Source organism: Oncorhynchus keta, chromosome 34, assembly GCF_023373465.1.
Source record: "Oncorhynchus keta strain PuntledgeMale-10-30-2019 chromosome 34, Oket_V2, whole genome shotgun sequence".
In the NCBI taxonomy this organism is placed as follows: Eukaryota; Metazoa; Chordata; class Actinopteri; order Salmoniformes; family Salmonidae; genus Oncorhynchus; species Oncorhynchus keta.
Window position 1 is genome coordinate 39,592,817 of NC_068454.1, and position 18,066 is coordinate 39,610,882.

The window sequence follows — 18,066 nt, forward strand, 5'->3', positions numbered from 1 at the left end:
CATAAGGTGAATGCACCAATTTGTAAGTCGCTCTGGATAAGAGCGTCTGCTAAATGACTTAAATGTAAATGTAAATGTAATGTTGTGGAAGGCAATCAAAGTGCCCCAACTTAGATAGGGGCATCGCCTGGAGGTTCATCGCCAAGCGAGCAGCATGGTGGGGCGGATCCTCGGAATGACTTGTCAGGTCAGTGAAGACATGCCGAGAAACATTCTTGGGAGAGCATTGCTCAAATTTTGAAGATATGTGCACAGTCCTGACAGAGGTTTAAGCTATCCTAAATTCTAGCCCTCTGACCTTTGTCCACAATGAAGTGGATGAACCAGAACCCCCGGCACCAGCACACTTCCTGGTGGGTAAAAGACAAACCTCTTTGCCGCCCAAGCCATTTCCAGCTGACACTCAGCACCCAGGAGGAAATGACATGCAGATGGAAGTACAGGCAGAGACTTGTGACCAGCAAGCGAAGATACTACTTCCTGGATCTAAAGTCGGCACACCCCTGTGACACCACAGCCCACCCCACTGAAAGTGGGTGATGTTGCACTTGTCGGAGAAGATAACACACCCAGACAAACCTGGAACCAAGGGAAGATTGAGGAACTGTTTCCAGGCTGAAATGGGCTATTCAGGTCATGTTCAGTTCGTACTGCCTCGGGGACTTTGTTGAGAAGACCTATTCAGTTAATATACTGCTTAGAGATGTAGATGAACACAGCTGTTCATCTGAGGGCAGGATGTTGTAACTTTAATGGGTTACAGAGTTAATGTTTACAGTTAATTTATGGAGCTGTGTCTAAAGATATTTTCTTTTACAGTTATTTACATATGTAAGATATGCCAATTGTACATTGGCCAGAGAAATTGTGAACCCTTTGGAATTACCTGGATTTCTGCATAAATTTGACATAAAATTTGATCTGATCTTCATCTATGTCACAACAATAGAAAAACTCAGTGTGCTTAAACTAATAAAACACAAATTATTGTATTTTTCTTGTCTATATTGAGTACATCATTTAACCATTCAGTGTAGGTTGGGAAAAGTATGTGAATCCCTAGGCTAGTTACTTCTCCAAAAACTAATTGGAGTCAGGAGACTGCTAACCTGGAGCCGAATCAATGAGACAAGATTGTAGATTTTAGTTAGAGCTGCCCTGCCCCATAAAAATGAGAACTCACAAAATTTGAGTTTGCTATTCACAAAAAGCATTGCCTGATGTGAACCACGCCTCTAACAAAAGAAATCTCAGAAGACCTGAGATTAAGAATTGTCACCTCATTTGCTCACATTGTATATAGACTTGTTTATACTGTATTATTGACTGTATGTTTGTTTTACTCCATGTGTAACTCTGTGTCGTTGTATCTGTCGAACTGCTTTGCTTTATCTTGGCCAGGTCGCAAATGTAAATGAGAACTTATTCTCAACTTGCCTACCTGGTTAAATAAAGGTGAAATAAAAAATAAAATAAAAATAGAACTATGAACTCTAAAAATCTCTCCTCTTGTTGCAGAGATAGCTCGACAAGCAGCCCAGATTAAAATGATGAGGAAACTTGAAAAGCAGGCCATGGCACTAGCAGCCAAGGAGGCTAGGAAACAACAAGGTATAGTAAGCTAGTGTTCTGTGAAAGCTGTTCATATGACAATGCCATCCTGTTCTCCACCATAGCACAGTTAGTCCAGTACAACCCACACAGTACATCCCTAATCTCAATGTTTACTTTCTCTCTGTCTGTTTCTCTTTGTCCTTTCTTTCGGTCTTTCTCGCTCGCTCTCTCTTTCTCTCTCTCAGCAATCATGGCTGCTGAGGAGAAGCGGAAACAGAAGGAGCAAGTGAAGATTGTAAAGCAGCAGGTAGGGATTTGCCTACAGTACGAGCATTGCCATGTCATGTCCAAAGGCTCACCACTCGGCTGCATCTGTTCACAAGTTGTGTTTTTGTTCTGACTCTTCCAAGGTGAAAAGATCCCAAGCAGAATTAATTGCTTTGAAATATTCTCTAAAGGGAAGATGCTAACCTTCAAGATGCTACACTCGCTTAATCTTCATTATGGTTGCAAAATTCTGTGAACTTTCAATAAATTCTCTGGCTTTCCCCAAATCCCAGTTGGAGGATTCAACCAGAATTTCTGGAATACCAGGGAATTTATTGAAAATCCATACATTTTTGCAACCTTAATCTCCATTAGAACTACGTATACAGGGCCCCTGTTATAACATGCATGACTGTAGATTGAATTCATTTGACCCCCCCATCCTTTTACTAGGAGAAGATCAAGCGCATTCAGCAAATTCAAATGGAGAAGGAGCTCAGAGCACAGCAGATTCTCGAGGTGAATTATTGCAGAAATATTCCGAGACACTTCCTTTTTTTGCTGTTGGTAGGACTTTTTTTCTAAATCAACCAACGTCTATTTCTAAATTATGTGGTTGCACTTTTTCGGTTCTGTCTCCTGACTACAAGTGACTAATGCTTAATTGGTTTTTCACAAAGTGCCATTGAATATTCAAATCTCCTCAGACCGTGATGGGATTCGACACAAAATACCATCTCTCAGACAATAGTCGCTAACAGTTTAGCTCAAGGAGGTGAAACAGCTATTTTCCATGCACAGCGCTAATAGAAGCTCCGAAGTGTTTTAGCTTTACTAAATCAAATTTCAGTTGGCAAGCTGCTCTTAACAGGATTCCTCTATGCTTGTAATTAGATATTGAAATGTGTCTTAAATCCGACTGGCTACTGGTATTTTGTAAGAACTACAACCAGTTTGTCTTTTTAGTGTTAATGTGAGGAAATAATTATCTCACTGCACAAGATTGCAATATTCCACGCTTGACATTGCCAGTAAGTCCCTGCTGCAAGTGGGACTATTCTCATTCAATATTATCCTCTCTTTGCTCTAAATTGAACAGTTCTATGTTGCACATATGGCTATTTCATTGTGTGTTTAGTGTTAGTGTAGTCACTAGAACCAAAATATGTATTTTGCCCTGCATGTTTATTTGTGAAAATTGTCTTGATTTTAGTTAATCAAACAATGTTAGCCCTCCCACATGACAGAAATTCATTATTTGCTTCTAGTAGGAACTAGTGATAAAAGCCTAATCTTACACGAGCATAAATGGATTAGTCTGTGTATTTCTGTACTGGCTACCGGCATGTAGTACTGTACATGTGCTGTTGAATGAAGTGTTGAATCTCTCAAGGTTGTTCTGTTGCATGACCTGTAGACCTGTTTTGCATGCACAGACTAAAAGGAAAAGGAAGGAAGAAGCGGCAAATGCCAAAATAATGGAGGCTGAAAAACGAATCAAGGTTAGTTTAGATGTCCTATTAAAAGAATCAACCATTAATTTGTGGCCCACTCCACCTCCCACTGTTGCCTCAAGTCATACAACCCCTCTCGTGTTGATTCCCAATCTCCTCCTCGCACCTCATTGCCTCATTTAGGTGAATGTAAAGCAATGCTCATTGCTCCAAGGGACTGCTTCTCCGTGTTTAGGAAAATCTCCTTGCCACCCAGAGCAGACCTTTTCCATGTTAATCAGTGGCATAAAGGACATTGCATTCTGTCTCTGTCTCCTGCACGTCTCAAAAAAACAACAACAACTATGGCATTTCCATTTCACATTAGTTCCAACATGCCCGGGCTCTTTGCCTGTCTGTCAATCAGATTAGTGAGGGATTTGAACTCGCTGTGGAATGAAGTAGAGAAACGTTATCCGTTTGTGTTGGCTGCCATTTTTTAGATGATGGAAATGAGGGGTGTATTTGGATTGTAATGTCGTTTTATCTTTTTCCCCTTAAAGGAGAAGGAGATGAGGAGGCAACAAGCAGTCATTTTGAAACACCAGGTAGGTATCACTCTCCTGCACCACATGATGTCCAAAGCCCATTTTCACTTTCAATTCTGCTGGAATCTTTTTGGAAGAAGGGTTCTTCTTGATGTAAGTACTTGACAATTCCCTGTCCAAATCTGTCACTTTGTTAAATTAAGTTTTGATGATCCTAGCTTGTCACCTTTCTTGGGGAGGGGGGGGGGGTGTCTTATATGAACTTAGTTTTTATGAGCCTGTGATTTCTGTTCCGTAATACTTTGCCAACTCTTTCTCCCAGGAGTTGGAGAGGCATAGACTAGATATGGTATGGGTATGTTTATTTTTGCACATCTAACACCGCATCGTGATATTGGTTGTGATATGGTTGTTATAGCAATTCATAAAGTGTAGCTCTGGCTGCCGTCATACTACATTCTCCTGCATGGCTTTCGAGCAAAGTGCATTGCGTACGCACGTCTTGCTCTATTTGTTCTTGTACAAGACAAAATAGTCAAGAACTTCTTGACTCAGATTCCATTTAAGGGGAGCAATGCACACTATCCTGGTCCTATAGACGTGACCCTCCATTGCCTTGTTTTGTTGTCGAGTGAATGGAAGTGCTTGACATCCAGGTGTTTAAAGTCAATGTAGAGTATGCTGCACTTGTCCATTTTACCACCTGACAAATCAGACCCGTCCATCGCCGGCTTTTCTCCTGCTTGTTGACATCAGTTTAAATCACCAACCTCAAGGTGAAATGTTCATTCATCGTTTCGTTGCCGTGTTTCTTGTTCCATATTTGAGATTTGATTTTTGTTGTTGTACCCAAACCTACTTACCATAAGTTACAATAGGCTAAAGACAGGCAATGATAGCATTGCTTTAAACCCATGCCATACTGAATATAGGCGTGCTCAGTACACGCCTAAGATAAATTAATTCCTACAAGGCCTCAATCTCCAATTGAATCCATGAATGTATTTGTGAGAGGTAACTTGCTTTCTGTCGTATAATATTACTTGCATTCTGATATAAGATATTTTGCTTTGCTTTTCACCAGTGAATAAAGAACGAAAAACTGTAGCAGCTTTTAGAGTAACTTTCTAACACAGCATAGTATGACGACGTCTGTTTAATTCTCAGATGCAGTTGTACAAGTAGCACTTCAGTTTGCCTATTGCCAGTATACAGACGCATTCAAGCCGACTAACTTCAAGCTTACACTTTGCGTTGACACCGCCCTCATAGCTGTTGCTTTGCCCTTTTGTTTTTTTAGATTGTTGGTTGTCATCATTTTATTAACCTCTGAACTTCCGCTATAATGTTCACAACGATGGCCAGACTATACTGTACGTGTCATAGTAAGCTGTTGTGTTTGACGTCTAATATGAAGTGGCCTGGTCTGTGTTGAGCTGTGGTTGTGTGTGCTCTGTCAGGAGAGAGAGAGGCGGAGGCAGCACATGATGCTGACGAAGGCCATGGACGCCCGTAAGAAAGCAGAGGTGCGTGATTCACAACTCAACCATTTCTCCTTGAAACTGTTAGAGCGGGCTTCTGGCTATTGCCTCCTCTCCTCAGTTCTTCCTCCCCCTCTTTTTGTAAAACTATATGGAGTGTGAATGAAAGAGGGAAATTGGGCCCCAAGCAATTTTCGGTGAAAGTGCAGCAATTTATAAGCAAGGAAGGCCTAGTGTTGGCCTGAATTGTAATGACATAATCCTTAACACGATTGTCTGCAACGGTGCCGATAGCATGCACTGTTAACTTGGTCTGTAATTTGGACTTTAGGAGCGGGAGCGCTTAAAGCAGGAGAAGAAGGATGAGAAACGGTTAAACAAGGAGAGGAAATTGGAGCTTAGAAGACTGGAACTGGAAATTGCCAAGGAGCTGAAGAAGCCAAATGAAGACATGTGCTTAGCAGATCACAAGGTATACGATTCATAGCTACTACTACTGGAAATTCTAAAGGGAGGGTTATGAGCCTTCTATGGCTATGAGTGTGCCATCGGTCATAGATTTGTCCTCCAACTGAAAAGGAGACGTGGGCCGCATTGCCATTAGACGATCTCAAACCAAGAAAATCGTTAATACTGGCCACATTTAATCGCTTTCAATCAGTTTCTTTGCCTATTAGCTATTTTAATCAATATGACGATAGTGTTTTTAAATGACACCGGTTCTTTATTTGTATACTGATAACATCTTCCATATTGGAATGCACAAAAGTGAAGTAAACACAGGTACACGTTTTAATTGTGCCATCAAGTGGCTGCCCCTAATACAACACTGACCAGGGGATTTCTGAGCGCTGCTTTATCATGATTTCCACCAGACAGGGCATTGAGCCCCTGGATAACAAGTTCACAGATCACACATCAACCCTGTCTCCATACGGCTCTCACTAAACCTCCCTCCATACGGGTCAAGCTCTGTTTGACCTACTTGAATCTGCAGCTAGAGAAGCTCTCTCTCTAGATTTTGCTCTTACACTGCGTTAGGAACCTTGAAATTATAACAAGTGCACAGCACACTACTGTAATTACATGACTGAATGTGTCCTCTCTCTGTGCCAAGTCTCTCCCGGAGTTATCCCGTATTCCCGGCCTGGTTCTACCAGGAAGCAGCTTCTCTGACTGCCTGATGGTGATGCAGTTCCTGCGGAGCTTTGGGAAGGTGCTGGGCTTCGACGTGGACGCCCACATACCCAACCTGAGCGTGCTGCAGGAGGGCCTGCTCAACCTGGGAGACAGCATGGGACAGGTCCAGGACCTGCTGGTGCGCATGCTCTCTGCTGTGGTGTGTGACCCCGGACTGCCCCCAGGACACCGGGTGAGGGACTTTACTCTTTAGAACTAAACGCACGCACTCACACTCGTCACACATTCATAAATACTAAAAGGCATATGTACAATCTGATGAATGCTTGAGCAGCCATGTATATTAGCACTTTCCCACATGGTCACACACTCATACTATCAGCAGTCGTACAGTATATTCTGATCTGCCTTCATAGACTGTACTGTATGCACTATCCACAGCTTAGAGGGCTGCATTGCAGAGCTAAAGACAAGATTCCCCTACTGTAATCAGAACACACAAGTGGGGCATTATCAATATCTCTGGCTCTGCGAGGCTAAATGAATGGGCTTATCTGTTTTTGGTTGGGTATCAGTGTTTATAGCTCTTAATACAGCTTCCACAGTTATACCCCCACATTTTTCCTAATTCATCAGTATTTTCTCTCCATGCTAATCTAAAGGGCTTAGTCACGCTTTCATGTGGCTTTCCATTATTCCTTCAAGGAGCCCAGATGACTGTCTCCTATTATGGAGCCTCAGTTGACGTCGAGGGAAAATTTATCCCTGAAAAGAGAAGAATGTAGTCCCCTCTAACTGTCCTCGTCTGTGCCTTAGGCTGGACTACATTATGCCCCTAAAGGCAGCGGTTCGATCCCCAGTTCCACCACTCACTTTCTCTCCTGTATCCCTCTACACATCTTTTGCAAACCTGTCAATAAAATGTGAAGATATCTTTGAAAAAATATATGGGTCACATTTCATTTGGACAGTCGCGTATAGATGGTTATATGATCAACAAACAGTTTGTTGATAAGCAACTGCTTGCTAAGGTTAGGTTTAGAATGAGAGCGAGGGCTAGGGTTAGTAGACAGACAGTTAGTTGAAGCGCCGTTGACAGTTATTGAACCTCTACAAACCATCTACTTGGGACCCTTCAAATAAAGTGTTTACCGATATATGTCCCTATCCGCCCCGCCAGACCAAGACGGCCCTGGGGGACCACCTGAGTAATGTGGGCATCAACCGGGATAACGTGTCGGAGGTTCTGCGGGTCTACATGGAGGCTCACTGTGGGGGGAAGGATCTGCAGACTGACCTGGGGGAGGTCACGGCCAGTCTGAAGACCAAGGCTTTCCAGGCCCACACAGCCACACAGAAGGCCTCGGTCCTGGCCTTCTTGGTCAACGAGCTGTCCTGCAGTAAGAGTGTGGTCAGGTAAGAGAGGACACTGAACTCTTAGCCACAGCAGTCTGGTCTGCGATCTAGATCACAACACTGATACGGTCTGTTATTTAGACAAATGATGTCAAGGTAAGTGCTTTAGGCTTACATGTGGGGTAACTACTTTGTTGATATTTGATGTTGTTCAGTGTCCAATAAAAAAATGATTAAGGGGCTCTATTCAACCTGTAAAGCTGAGGCGTTACAGATTCCGCTATAGAAAAGTAAAGGTAATTTCCGACTGAGCCGACATATGCAGCATTTACCGCGAAATGCAGTCTCCGCTAACGCGGAACACGTTGCCTTTTAAAAGTTATTCTGAGCACAGATTATTTTAGCTGACTGACGCCTGCGTCACTCATCTTTTAGCATGAAGCGGATTTTGCTGGACATAGTACTGTTTTATTCATTGGCATTTGTTTGATGTTCTACGTGGAATATCAAAGAGTTGTGTTGTCATAGAGCGTTTCATTGGGTTGCATCAAACCTGAAACCCTTTTCAAGTCACTGCCTGTACCTGAGGTAGATTAGGTGACACAACTGGCAATGCTTGAAAATACAATCCTGTTGCTCAAGGAAAATGATGCCACTAAAGCCTTACTTCACCTTTTTTATCATTTGTTTAACAAAGCCGACCTATCTAAAATTGGTGCTTCGTGCTTCTTTGCAGCGAGATCGACAAGAACATCGATCACATGACCAACCTGCGACGGGACAAGTGGGTCATCGAGGGCACGCTTCGCAAGTGAGCACCCGAGTCATGTCAAGGAGCACTCAGGAGAAGACTGCGTGACATGCATTAATAGACCTGTATTACCGAATGGGTGTCCGGTGAAAATGATGGATATCAGAACGGAATTTACTGTTGTCCCGCCTCTATTTCTTTTGTATTGGGACAGACTTGTTTGAAGTTATACTTCGAATAAATGTGAATTTGATTGTTTAGGCTTTTTAAAGGTTTTTATATAGTATGGTATGATACCAAAGCCTAGGAAAATATTTGCCACTCTTATCCTCCTGCTGCTTGTCTTGTTCCAGGCTGAGGACCAGCCACGCCAAGAAGACTGGGAAGAGGGACAGCGGTGTGGGGGGAGAGGAGACCCAATCACTGGGTACACCCACCCCCGGACAGAAACGCAAGAGGAAAGGAGGGGACAGCGAGGAGGACGAGGATGAGGACGAGGACAGCGAGGATCAGGGGGATGAAGACGACGATGATGAGGAGGAGGAGGAGGAGGAGAGAGGGAAGAAAGGGAAGAAAGTGGAAACCTGTGAGGATGAGGTCAGTGAGGAAATTGTCACCTATCCAGATGATCTATCCTCTGAACCAAATGACAATGGAGTTGTCCCAAGTGGCACCCTATTCACTGTATTGCACTACATCGTGAATAGGATGCTATTTGGGACATAGTCTCAGTCATTGTTTGTCTATTGTAAATGTCAGCCTCTCCTCTGGTGTCAAATGAAATGTGATCTTTCCCTTCCAGGATGATGGGGACCAGACATCCAGTGTAGAGGAGCTGGAGAAACATATCGACAAATTAACCAAGGTTGATACCCAATGGGATCAGAGATGTATTTATTTTAAATTTTTACGAGGGTCAGTTTCCGGGCAGAAAAGACCCCCGGGCCTTGATACCATTTGTGTTTTCTCTCTCTAGCAACAGAGTCAGATCAGACGGAAGTTGTTTGAGTCGTCCCACTCGTTGCGCTCCATGATGTTCGGCCAGGACCGCTACAAGCGTCGTTATTGGGTACTGCCACAGTGTGGGGGCGTCTTTGTGGAGGGTATGGAGAGTGGCGAAGGTGAGACTTAAAACACTGACATGACATACGGGCACCACACTTGTTGCTACTTACGTTATCAACTCACTATTGGAATAATATCGTTCATTTGAATAACCCAATTCAGCTTCTTCTCCTAGTGACATGGCTTCAGATCGGTAAGGTATTTTATATTATACACGTGAGTTTGGGAAATTCGCTTTCTAGTGCAATGTGGTTAATAATATTACTATCTTTTCCAGGAGCAGAGGAGCTAGAAAAGGAGAGAGAAAGACTGAGGCGCACAGAGCTGGTCCAGGTGAAGGAGGAGGTGGAAAGGAGGCCGCAGGAGGTGGAGGGGAGGCTAGGGGCGTCCACCCTGGAGGGTAGCCGTGACAAGCACACCGCCACACCAGACAAGCACACCCTCAACCTCTTCCTCCAGAAGCCCGGCTCCTTCTCCAAACTCAGCAAACTCCTGGAGGTGGCCAAGATGTCCCCGGACTCAGACAACCACCCTCACAGTCTGAGCTGTAGTCTAGCCAAAGTCCCCACCACAGTATCTTCCCCTATCTGCCCTACCATTCAGACTACACTACCCAGCAACCCCTCTGCATCTCCCGCTCCGCTGTGTCCAGAGGTGAAAGTGGAGCCTTCCACAGCCCTACTCAGCCCGTCCTACCTCAACAGCGGCCCAGGGAAGATGTCCTCCAGCCCCCAGCAGCTCCAGCCCAATGACCAGCTCTTCAGGGTGCTGACAGAGAAGAACTGCCACTGGTTCAGCCTGCTGCCCCGCTCCCCGTGTGACGAGTCGTCCGTCAGCACCAGCTCCACCACCACCCCCCCGGCCTCCTCCCCCTATTCCTCCTCAACCACCAGGCCCAAGTCCCCCTCCTCCCTGTCTTCTAATCCCCTAGCCACCACATCAGCCAGCCCCAGCAATCTCACCACTGGGATCAATAACTTCCCCTTTTCAGCTCTCCAGGTAGGGCCCCTGCACCATATCTCCATCTCTGATCCTCTAGGATTATTGTTAACATGGTGTATGCATATTGCTACTGACCGGCATACCAGGCAGCTTTTGATGTTGTCCAATAATTGCTGTTCTGAAGCTGATTTCTCGGGCACACGTGAATCCCTGCCCTGGACTAGGTGTAATCTGTCTTTAGGAATCCACCCCCTTATGTTCATGTCTGATTTGTTATTCTTTAGCCGTGTTCCTTTTATCATAGCTTTATTTCTAGACGCCATTTGTGCTAGTTGTAGCAGAACTTGGTTCACTTGACATAACATTCTCACTCCTCACCACTGCCTGTGCATTTCTCTGGTTCATGAACTCCTCCAAGCAGGTGAAGTCTGGCGTCCATATGATAGGTCTGCCATTCTGTGGATGGCCCGGTGGCATGATGATCCCCACCCTGCCCTTCTCTGCCAGTCCACTGCCCCCCTCCATGCTGGCCGCTGCCTACCACCATGTGGAGGGTAACAGCAACCCCTTCCTGGCAGTGCCCCCTGGAGAGAAGCCCCCCTCTACCCCGTCCCCTGTGGTGGAGGTGACCAAGACCCAGGACTACCCCGACCCACTGCCCATTCCAGAGGGTAAGCATGGCACACTGCCACCCGCTGACAGGAAAGATGGGAGATGACACAGCACATGCAAGCACTGTGGAGGACTTTTAGGTGGCTGCCAAGAATTTCCACTTTTCATTATGTGTTGTCATGGATTTTATTTACAGAAGTCTTAATAACTTAGGTGTGTGTGTTGTAGAGATGCTGTCAGGCTGGTGGAGAGTGGCAGACATGGAGGAGTTGAGGAGCTTGGTCAAGGGCTTGCACAGCAGAGGTATCAGAGAGAGGGCCCTGCAGAAACAGATCCAGAAACACATGGAGTTCATTGCACAGGCATGTGCCAAAAACAGGGATGGTGAGTTTTTTAGACTAGGGTTAACACACATAAATTCTCAAATTACACCCTATTCCTTATAAAGTGCACTACTTTTGACCAGGGCCCATAGGGAATAGGGTAATACAGTAGTGCACTGTAAAGGGAATAGAGTGCCATTTCAAATGAGTCCTTATAGATGTCCAAAGTATCTTGTGACTCTTTAAATCTGACCTTTTAATAATGTGGTAGCATGCATGACCTCTGTTTTAAAATGACACTGAAATGTCAACCCACTGCAGGGAGAGAGTGGATACATCATTCAGAGCTAACGTGGTATTTACCACCATTCCTTAGGTTCATAATCACTTACAGCATGTTGGCGCAATTGAATGAGGCTGTCTTTACAGCTTTGAATTCTGTAACTTCGATGCCAAATATATTCTAATCTGAAGATTGTCTGCATGCATGCAGTTACAATGGCTCATCTCTACAGAGATAGGCAGGGGAGCCCACCACCCCAATAAAAATGGCAGGGGCAACACTGCATCCCTATATTAGAAAATATCCTTCCCAAACTTCACAGTACATACTAAGATACAATAACTGTAGTAAACTTGGTTTTTAGAAAACAATGTGTTTTTGGGGGTCCTGCGTTTATCCCTATTGACCTGTCTGTCTCTCCCTCTCTCTCTCCCCTTTCTCTCCCTCCCACTCTCGCTTCAGCGGCGGTGATAGACGAGTCCAAGCTGGAAGAGAACGGGGTGAGCGAGGAGACAGTGGAGAGCTGGTGTGTGGAGGAGCAGGCCATGGAGATGGACATCGCTGTTCTGCAACAGGTGGAGGAGCTGGAGAGGAAGGTCACTTCGGCCAGCCTGCAGGTTAAGGTACAGTACATCCTTTTATAGCACTGTGTCCATGTGGTATGTAGTGAAGAAGGAATCTATCTGCAATGGAGAAAGACGACGCTGAATAAAGTGCTCCTTCCGCATGGACGCACAAACAACTGTTTGTCTTCGTATTTCCTCCCAGGGTTGGATGTATCCGGAGCCCCAGTCAGAGAGAGAGGACCTGGTCTACCATGAACACAAGCGCTTCACTAAGCTGCTTCTAGCAGGAGAGGAGCAGCTTGCAGGGGAGGAGGCGGCCAACGGCGGCTGCAGCCTGGTGCGGCGTGTCAACAACCCCCTAGATATAGCTGTAACACGGCTAGCCGAGCTGGAGAGGAACATCGAGCGAAGGTACCTGAAGAGCCCTTTAAAGTCCCACCATTCAGGTCAAACTGGATAATGTGCTGGGTACATTCACTGTCCCTGCTCCCACACCATCTAGTAGTGTTGATGGTGAAGGGTAGGGTCATCCAGATTCCCATTTGAACACTTCTTTGGGCTTCACTTCTCTTCTCTCTGCTTCACTGGGGCCTATTTCGGTTGTCTATTTCTCTCTCCCTCCTCTCTTTTTGCTGCTGTGTGCATTGTGTTTTTTCTTCATTTGTGAAGTCCCTTAATGTAAGTGGTTGCATCTGTCTCTTTGGAAGCCGGTCTGTACTGTAGCTCTGCATGCTGCATCACACTGGTAACCGTGGTTCTATGTCAACTCATTGACTTACCACTGCAGCCTGAATCTATCTATGAGTGACATTGTTACCGACAGGGATGCATGTACACCATGACATTTGTTGAGCTACGGCTGTGAATTTAGCCCTACAGTCTGACCTGAGAGTCTAGAAAGAGCTTGTAGAAATCAGGACAGCAATTACTCACCTCGTATTGAAAGACCATTTTTTTCTTAAACGAGTTGGACGTGAGGGACACCCGACAAGGCCCTCATCCCCGTCATTGTTCAGGGGAAAGAGACATCGAGGACGAAGGTCGGGGTGCCTTGTAAGGATCCGGCAGTGAGTGGGTAATTTACCTTTTCCACCGGTCCTATTAGCCAATTTACAATCATTGGATTATAAAATAGACTAACTACAACCACGTATATCCTACCAACGGGACATTAAAAGCTGTAATATCTTATGTCATCTATATTCTTCATAGCTGTCTATTTACCACCACAAACCGATGCTGGCACTAAGACCGCAATCAATGAGCTGTATACGGCCATAAGCAAACAGGAAAATGCTCATCCAGAGGCGACGCTCCTAGTGGCCGGGGACTTTAATGCAGGGAAACTTAAATCCATTTTAACTCATTTCTACCAGCAAGTTACGTGCAACCAGAGGGGGAAAAAACTCTAGACTACCTTTACTCCACACACCGAGACGCATACAAGGCTCTCCCTCGCCCTCCATTTGGCAAATCTGACCATAATTATATCCTCCTGATTCCTGCTTACAAGCTAAAACTAAAGCAGTGACTCGGTCATTAAAAAAGTGGTCAGATGAAGTAGACTAAGCTACAGGACTGTTTTGCTATCACAGACTGGAATATGTACCAGGATTCTTCCGAGTACACCATATCAGCCACTGGCTTTATCAATAAGTGCATCAATTTTTTTATTTATTTGACCTTTTATTTAACTAGGCAAGTCAGTTAAGAACAAATTCTTATTTTCAATGACGGCCTAGGAACAGTGGGTTAACTGCCTGTTCAGGGGCAGAATGACAGATTTGTACCTTGTCAGCTCTGGGGTTTGAACTTGCAACCTTCCGGTTACTAGTCCAACTCTCTAACCATTAGGCCACCCTGCCGTCCCATGACGTCATCCCCACAGTGACTGTACGTACATACACCAACCAGAAGCCATGGATTACAGGCAACATCCGCACTGAGCTAAAGGGTAGAGCTGCTGCCTTCAAGGAGCGGGACTCTAACCCGGAAGCTTATAAGAAATCCCACGAACCATCAAACAGGCCCTCAGGACTAAGATCGAACCATCAAATGTGGCAAGGCTTGCAAACTATTAGACTACAAAGGTAAGAACAGCCGTGAGCCCAATCACTCGAGCCTACCAGACGAGCTAAATGACTTCTATGCTCGCTTCGAGGCAAGTAACACTGAAATATGCATGAGAGCATCAGCTGTTCCGGATGACTGTGTGATCACGCTCTCCGCAGCCGATGTGAGTAAGATATTTAAACAGATCAACATTCACAAGGCTGGATTACCAGGACGTGTACTCCGAGCATATGCTGACCAACTGGCATGTCTTCATTGACATTTTCAACCTCTCCCTGTCTGAGTCTGTAATACCAACATGTTTCAAGCAGACCACCATAGTCCCTGTGCCCAAGAACACTAAGGTAACCTGCCTAAATGACTACCGACCTGTAGCACTCACGTCTGTAGCCATGAAGTGCTTTGAAAGGCTGGTCATGGCCCACATCAACACCATTATCCCAGAAGCCCTAGACCCACTCCAATTTGCATACCGCCCCAACAGATCCACAGATGATGCCATCTCTATTGCACTCTACACTGCCCTTTCCCACCTGGACAAAAGGAATGCTATTCATTGACTACAGCTCAGTGTTCAACACCATAGTGCCCTCAAAGCTCATCACTAAGCTAAGAATCCTGGGACTTAACACCTCCCTCTGCAACTGGATCCTGGACTTCCTGACGGGCTGCCCCCAGGTGGTAAGGGTAGGTAACAACACGTACTCCCTGTTCACTCAAGACTGCATAGCCAGGCACGACTCCAACACCATCATTAAGTTTGCTGATGACACAACAGTGGTAGGCCTGATCAGCGACGACGATGAGACAGCCTATAGAGAAGAGGTCGGAGTACTGGCTGTGTGGTGCCAGTACAACAACCACTCCCCCAACGTGATCAAGACAAAGGAGATGATTATGGACTACAGGAAAAAGACAGAGCACACCCCCATTCTCATCGACAGGGCTATAGTGAAGCAGGAGAGCTTCAAGTTCCTCAACGTCCACATCACCAACAAACGAACATGGTCCAAGCACACCAAGACAGTTGTGAAGAGGGCACGACAATACCTATTCCCCCTCAGGAGACTGAAAAGATTTGGCATGGGTCCTCAGATCCTCAACTTTCTAAAGCTGCACTATCGAGAGCATCTTAACAGGTTGCATCCCAGCCTGGTATGGCAACTACTCGGCCTCTGACCACAAGGCACTACAGAGGGTAGTGCGTTCGGCGCAGTACATCACTGGCGATGTCAGAGGAAGGCCCTAAAATTGCCAAAGACTCCAGCCACCCCAGGCATAGACTTCTCTGCTACCGCACAGCAAACTGTACCGGAGCGCCAAGTCCAAAAGGCTTCTCAACAGCTTCTACCCTCAAGCCATAAGACTTGAACAGCTAATAAAGTGGCTACCCAGACTATTTGCATTGCCCACTTATATGCTGCTGCTATTCTCTGTTTTATTATCTATGCATAGTCACTTTAACTCTACCAAAATGACAGATTTTCACCTAGTCTGCTCTGGGATTCGAACCAGCGACCTTTCGGTTACTGGCCCAATGCTCTTAACCATTTGGCTACCTGCCAACTTGCTTAAGTGGATAACGACTGGAGAAAAGCAGCCGGTCTGCTGTTAACCTCTGCCCTGCACATTTGCTTCATTTTGATTGGTCAAGAGAGTTGAGAGCGTGTGTGTGTGTGTGTGTGTGTGTGTATGTATATATGTGTATGTATGTATATGTATGTATGTATGTATGTGTATGTATGTATGTATGTATGTATGTATGTATGTATGTATGTATGTATGTATGTATGTATGTATGTATGTGTATATATGTATGTGTATATATGTATGTGTATATATGTATGTGTATATATGTATGTGTATATATGTATATATATATATATATATATATATATATTTTTTTTTAGACTAGCTGGATATTTGAACAAATGTCATGATATTATTTAAATTGTGAAATAATGCCAAATGTCCATCCCTGCATGTCAGTCACCAGGTCTGTGGAATATTATGCAGTATATCATAATCATGTCCACTGTGACCAAAACACTCTTCCACTCTCGTGGTTTTCTGTGCACTGCAGTTGGCAGTGGGCTTGGTTAATGTTTCTGATTGTTTTATGGGATGTTGTGAGTGGCTGGTTCTCTGATCACGTTGTCTGTCTCCATCTTCTCAGGGGTGAAGAGGAACTGGCCCCGGGCATGAAGGTATGGCGCAAGGCCATGGGCGAGGTCTGCAGCGCCGCCCAACTGTCTCTCTGCATCCAGCAGCTCCAGAAGTCCATTGCCTGGGAGAGATCCATCATGAAAGTGGTACGTGTTCTCGGATAGAGTTTATTTGAAGTACGGTGCATTCGGAAAGTATTCAGACCCCATGCTTGTGACTCTACAAACTTGTTGGGTGCATTTGCTGTTTGTTTTTGGTTGTGTTTCAGATTATTTTGTGCCCAATATAAATGAATAGTAAATAATGTGTTGTCATTTTGGAGTGACTTTTATTTGAATAAAATAATAATAAAAATAATAATAAAAATTGAACGTAGAAGTGTTCAGAAACATATTATATTCTTAATTACAATAAAAGTCACTCCAAAATGACACTACATTATTTACCATTCATTCTATTGGGCACAAAATAATCTGAAGCACAACCAAAACAAATTAGGAGAGTCTGCACTTTAACCTCATAGTCATTGTATCATTTCAAAGTGCTGGAGTACAGAGCCAAAATGACAAATAATGTGTCACTGTCCCAATACTTCTGGAGTTCTCTGTATAAATATATACCGTCATTATTTGTGTGCTTCTGTCTGTTGTCATCACACCTGCCCAGACCCACATGTTCCCACTGCATCTATTTCCAGTACTTGTAAGACTATGCCATATGGCATTTCAAATTGTGCTATTCTGTTTTTCTGTCGCCCACACCTTTTCAATATTTAAATATTAATGCATTTGATTCTTCCACTGTCTTAACAATGATCATTTGATTTCCAGTTGAGGTAAAACATTTTTCTCAATTATTGACGAGTAAAGTATGGTCCAACCCATTGGGTATCTCACCGCCCTCTCATATATTAATTAAATTCAACGATGACAAGTGTGATCCTCGCTAAATGCGAAATGCATATTTTATGTCATTCAGGCAAGCGGTCAATCCCCTAAGAATAATAAGAAGAAGAAGCAGCAGCAGCAGAACCGAGCGGGGGCAGCCGGGCGAGGAGGGAAGACAACCACAGAGGTAAAACAAAACAGGAAACCGTCGTCTGTAGCCAGCGGAGAGGTCTCTGAGGACGATGCTGCCAGCACCAGCAGCACGCCAAAAAAAGTGAGTAAAGAGCCCAAAAAGAGGAAGAGCCCAGGAGAGGGGAGCTCAGCCACCAACCAGTCCATGCAGGACAGTACTCCCGTCTGTGTGAAGAAGGCGAAGATGGCCACATCAGCCAGAGACAATGAAAAGGATCTGACATTGTGCAGGTAACAGTATGACTGAGGTTGCACCATTAGTATAATACAATATTGACCCAGTAAGTGATGTACGCTTACGCTGGTCCCAGATCTGTTTGTGCACCTGTCGACTCCATTGATGTCATTGTCAAGCAAAACATGTTTGGCATGTCAATGAGTGACAGGGAGTTGGCGTTAGGGCTGTGACGATACCAGTATCGCAATA

The 18,066-nt window shown here is 44.8% G+C and overlaps 1 protein-coding gene across 13 annotated transcripts in view; it reads left to right on the top strand.

Moving 5' to 3' along the window:
• LOC118367118 (bromodomain adjacent to zinc finger domain protein 2B-like) overlaps positions 1 to 18,066 on the top strand; it is a 96,643-nt gene that overhangs the window by 76,528 nt on the left and 2,049 nt on the right. For 7 of the 13 annotated variants that reach the window (XM_052493842.1, XM_052493844.1, XM_052493840.1 and 4 more), the window contains 21 exons: positions 1,519 to 1,611; positions 1,800 to 1,861; positions 2,275 to 2,340; positions 3,258 to 3,323; positions 3,818 to 3,862; positions 4,125 to 4,151; positions 5,263 to 5,328; positions 5,615 to 5,755; positions 6,401 to 6,655; positions 7,604 to 7,839; positions 8,516 to 8,590; positions 8,884 to 9,127; positions 9,333 to 9,395; positions 9,507 to 9,651; positions 9,873 to 10,594; positions 10,956 to 11,208; positions 11,378 to 11,533; positions 12,218 to 12,378; positions 12,524 to 12,732; positions 16,571 to 16,706; positions 17,539 to 17,870. In XM_052493842.1, the coding sequence (XP_052349802.1) occupies positions 1,519 to 1,611; positions 1,800 to 1,861; positions 2,275 to 2,340; positions 3,258 to 3,323; positions 3,818 to 3,862; positions 4,125 to 4,151; positions 5,263 to 5,328; positions 5,615 to 5,755; positions 6,401 to 6,655; positions 7,604 to 7,839; positions 8,516 to 8,590; positions 8,884 to 9,127; positions 9,333 to 9,395; positions 9,507 to 9,651; positions 9,873 to 10,594; positions 10,956 to 11,208; positions 11,378 to 11,533; positions 12,218 to 12,378; positions 12,524 to 12,732; positions 16,571 to 16,706; positions 17,539 to 17,870 (3,553 nt within the window). The remainder of the gene's footprint in view (positions 1 to 1,518; positions 1,612 to 1,799; positions 1,862 to 2,274; positions 2,341 to 3,257; positions 3,324 to 3,817; positions 3,863 to 4,124; positions 4,152 to 5,262; positions 5,329 to 5,614; positions 5,756 to 6,400; positions 6,656 to 7,603; positions 7,840 to 8,515; positions 8,591 to 8,883; positions 9,128 to 9,332; positions 9,396 to 9,506; positions 9,652 to 9,872; positions 10,595 to 10,955; positions 11,209 to 11,377; positions 11,534 to 12,217; positions 12,379 to 12,523; positions 12,733 to 16,570; positions 16,707 to 17,538; positions 17,871 to 18,066) is intronic. The other 6 variants (XM_052493849.1, XM_052493853.1, XM_052493847.1 and 3 more) reach the window with 5 other exon arrangements.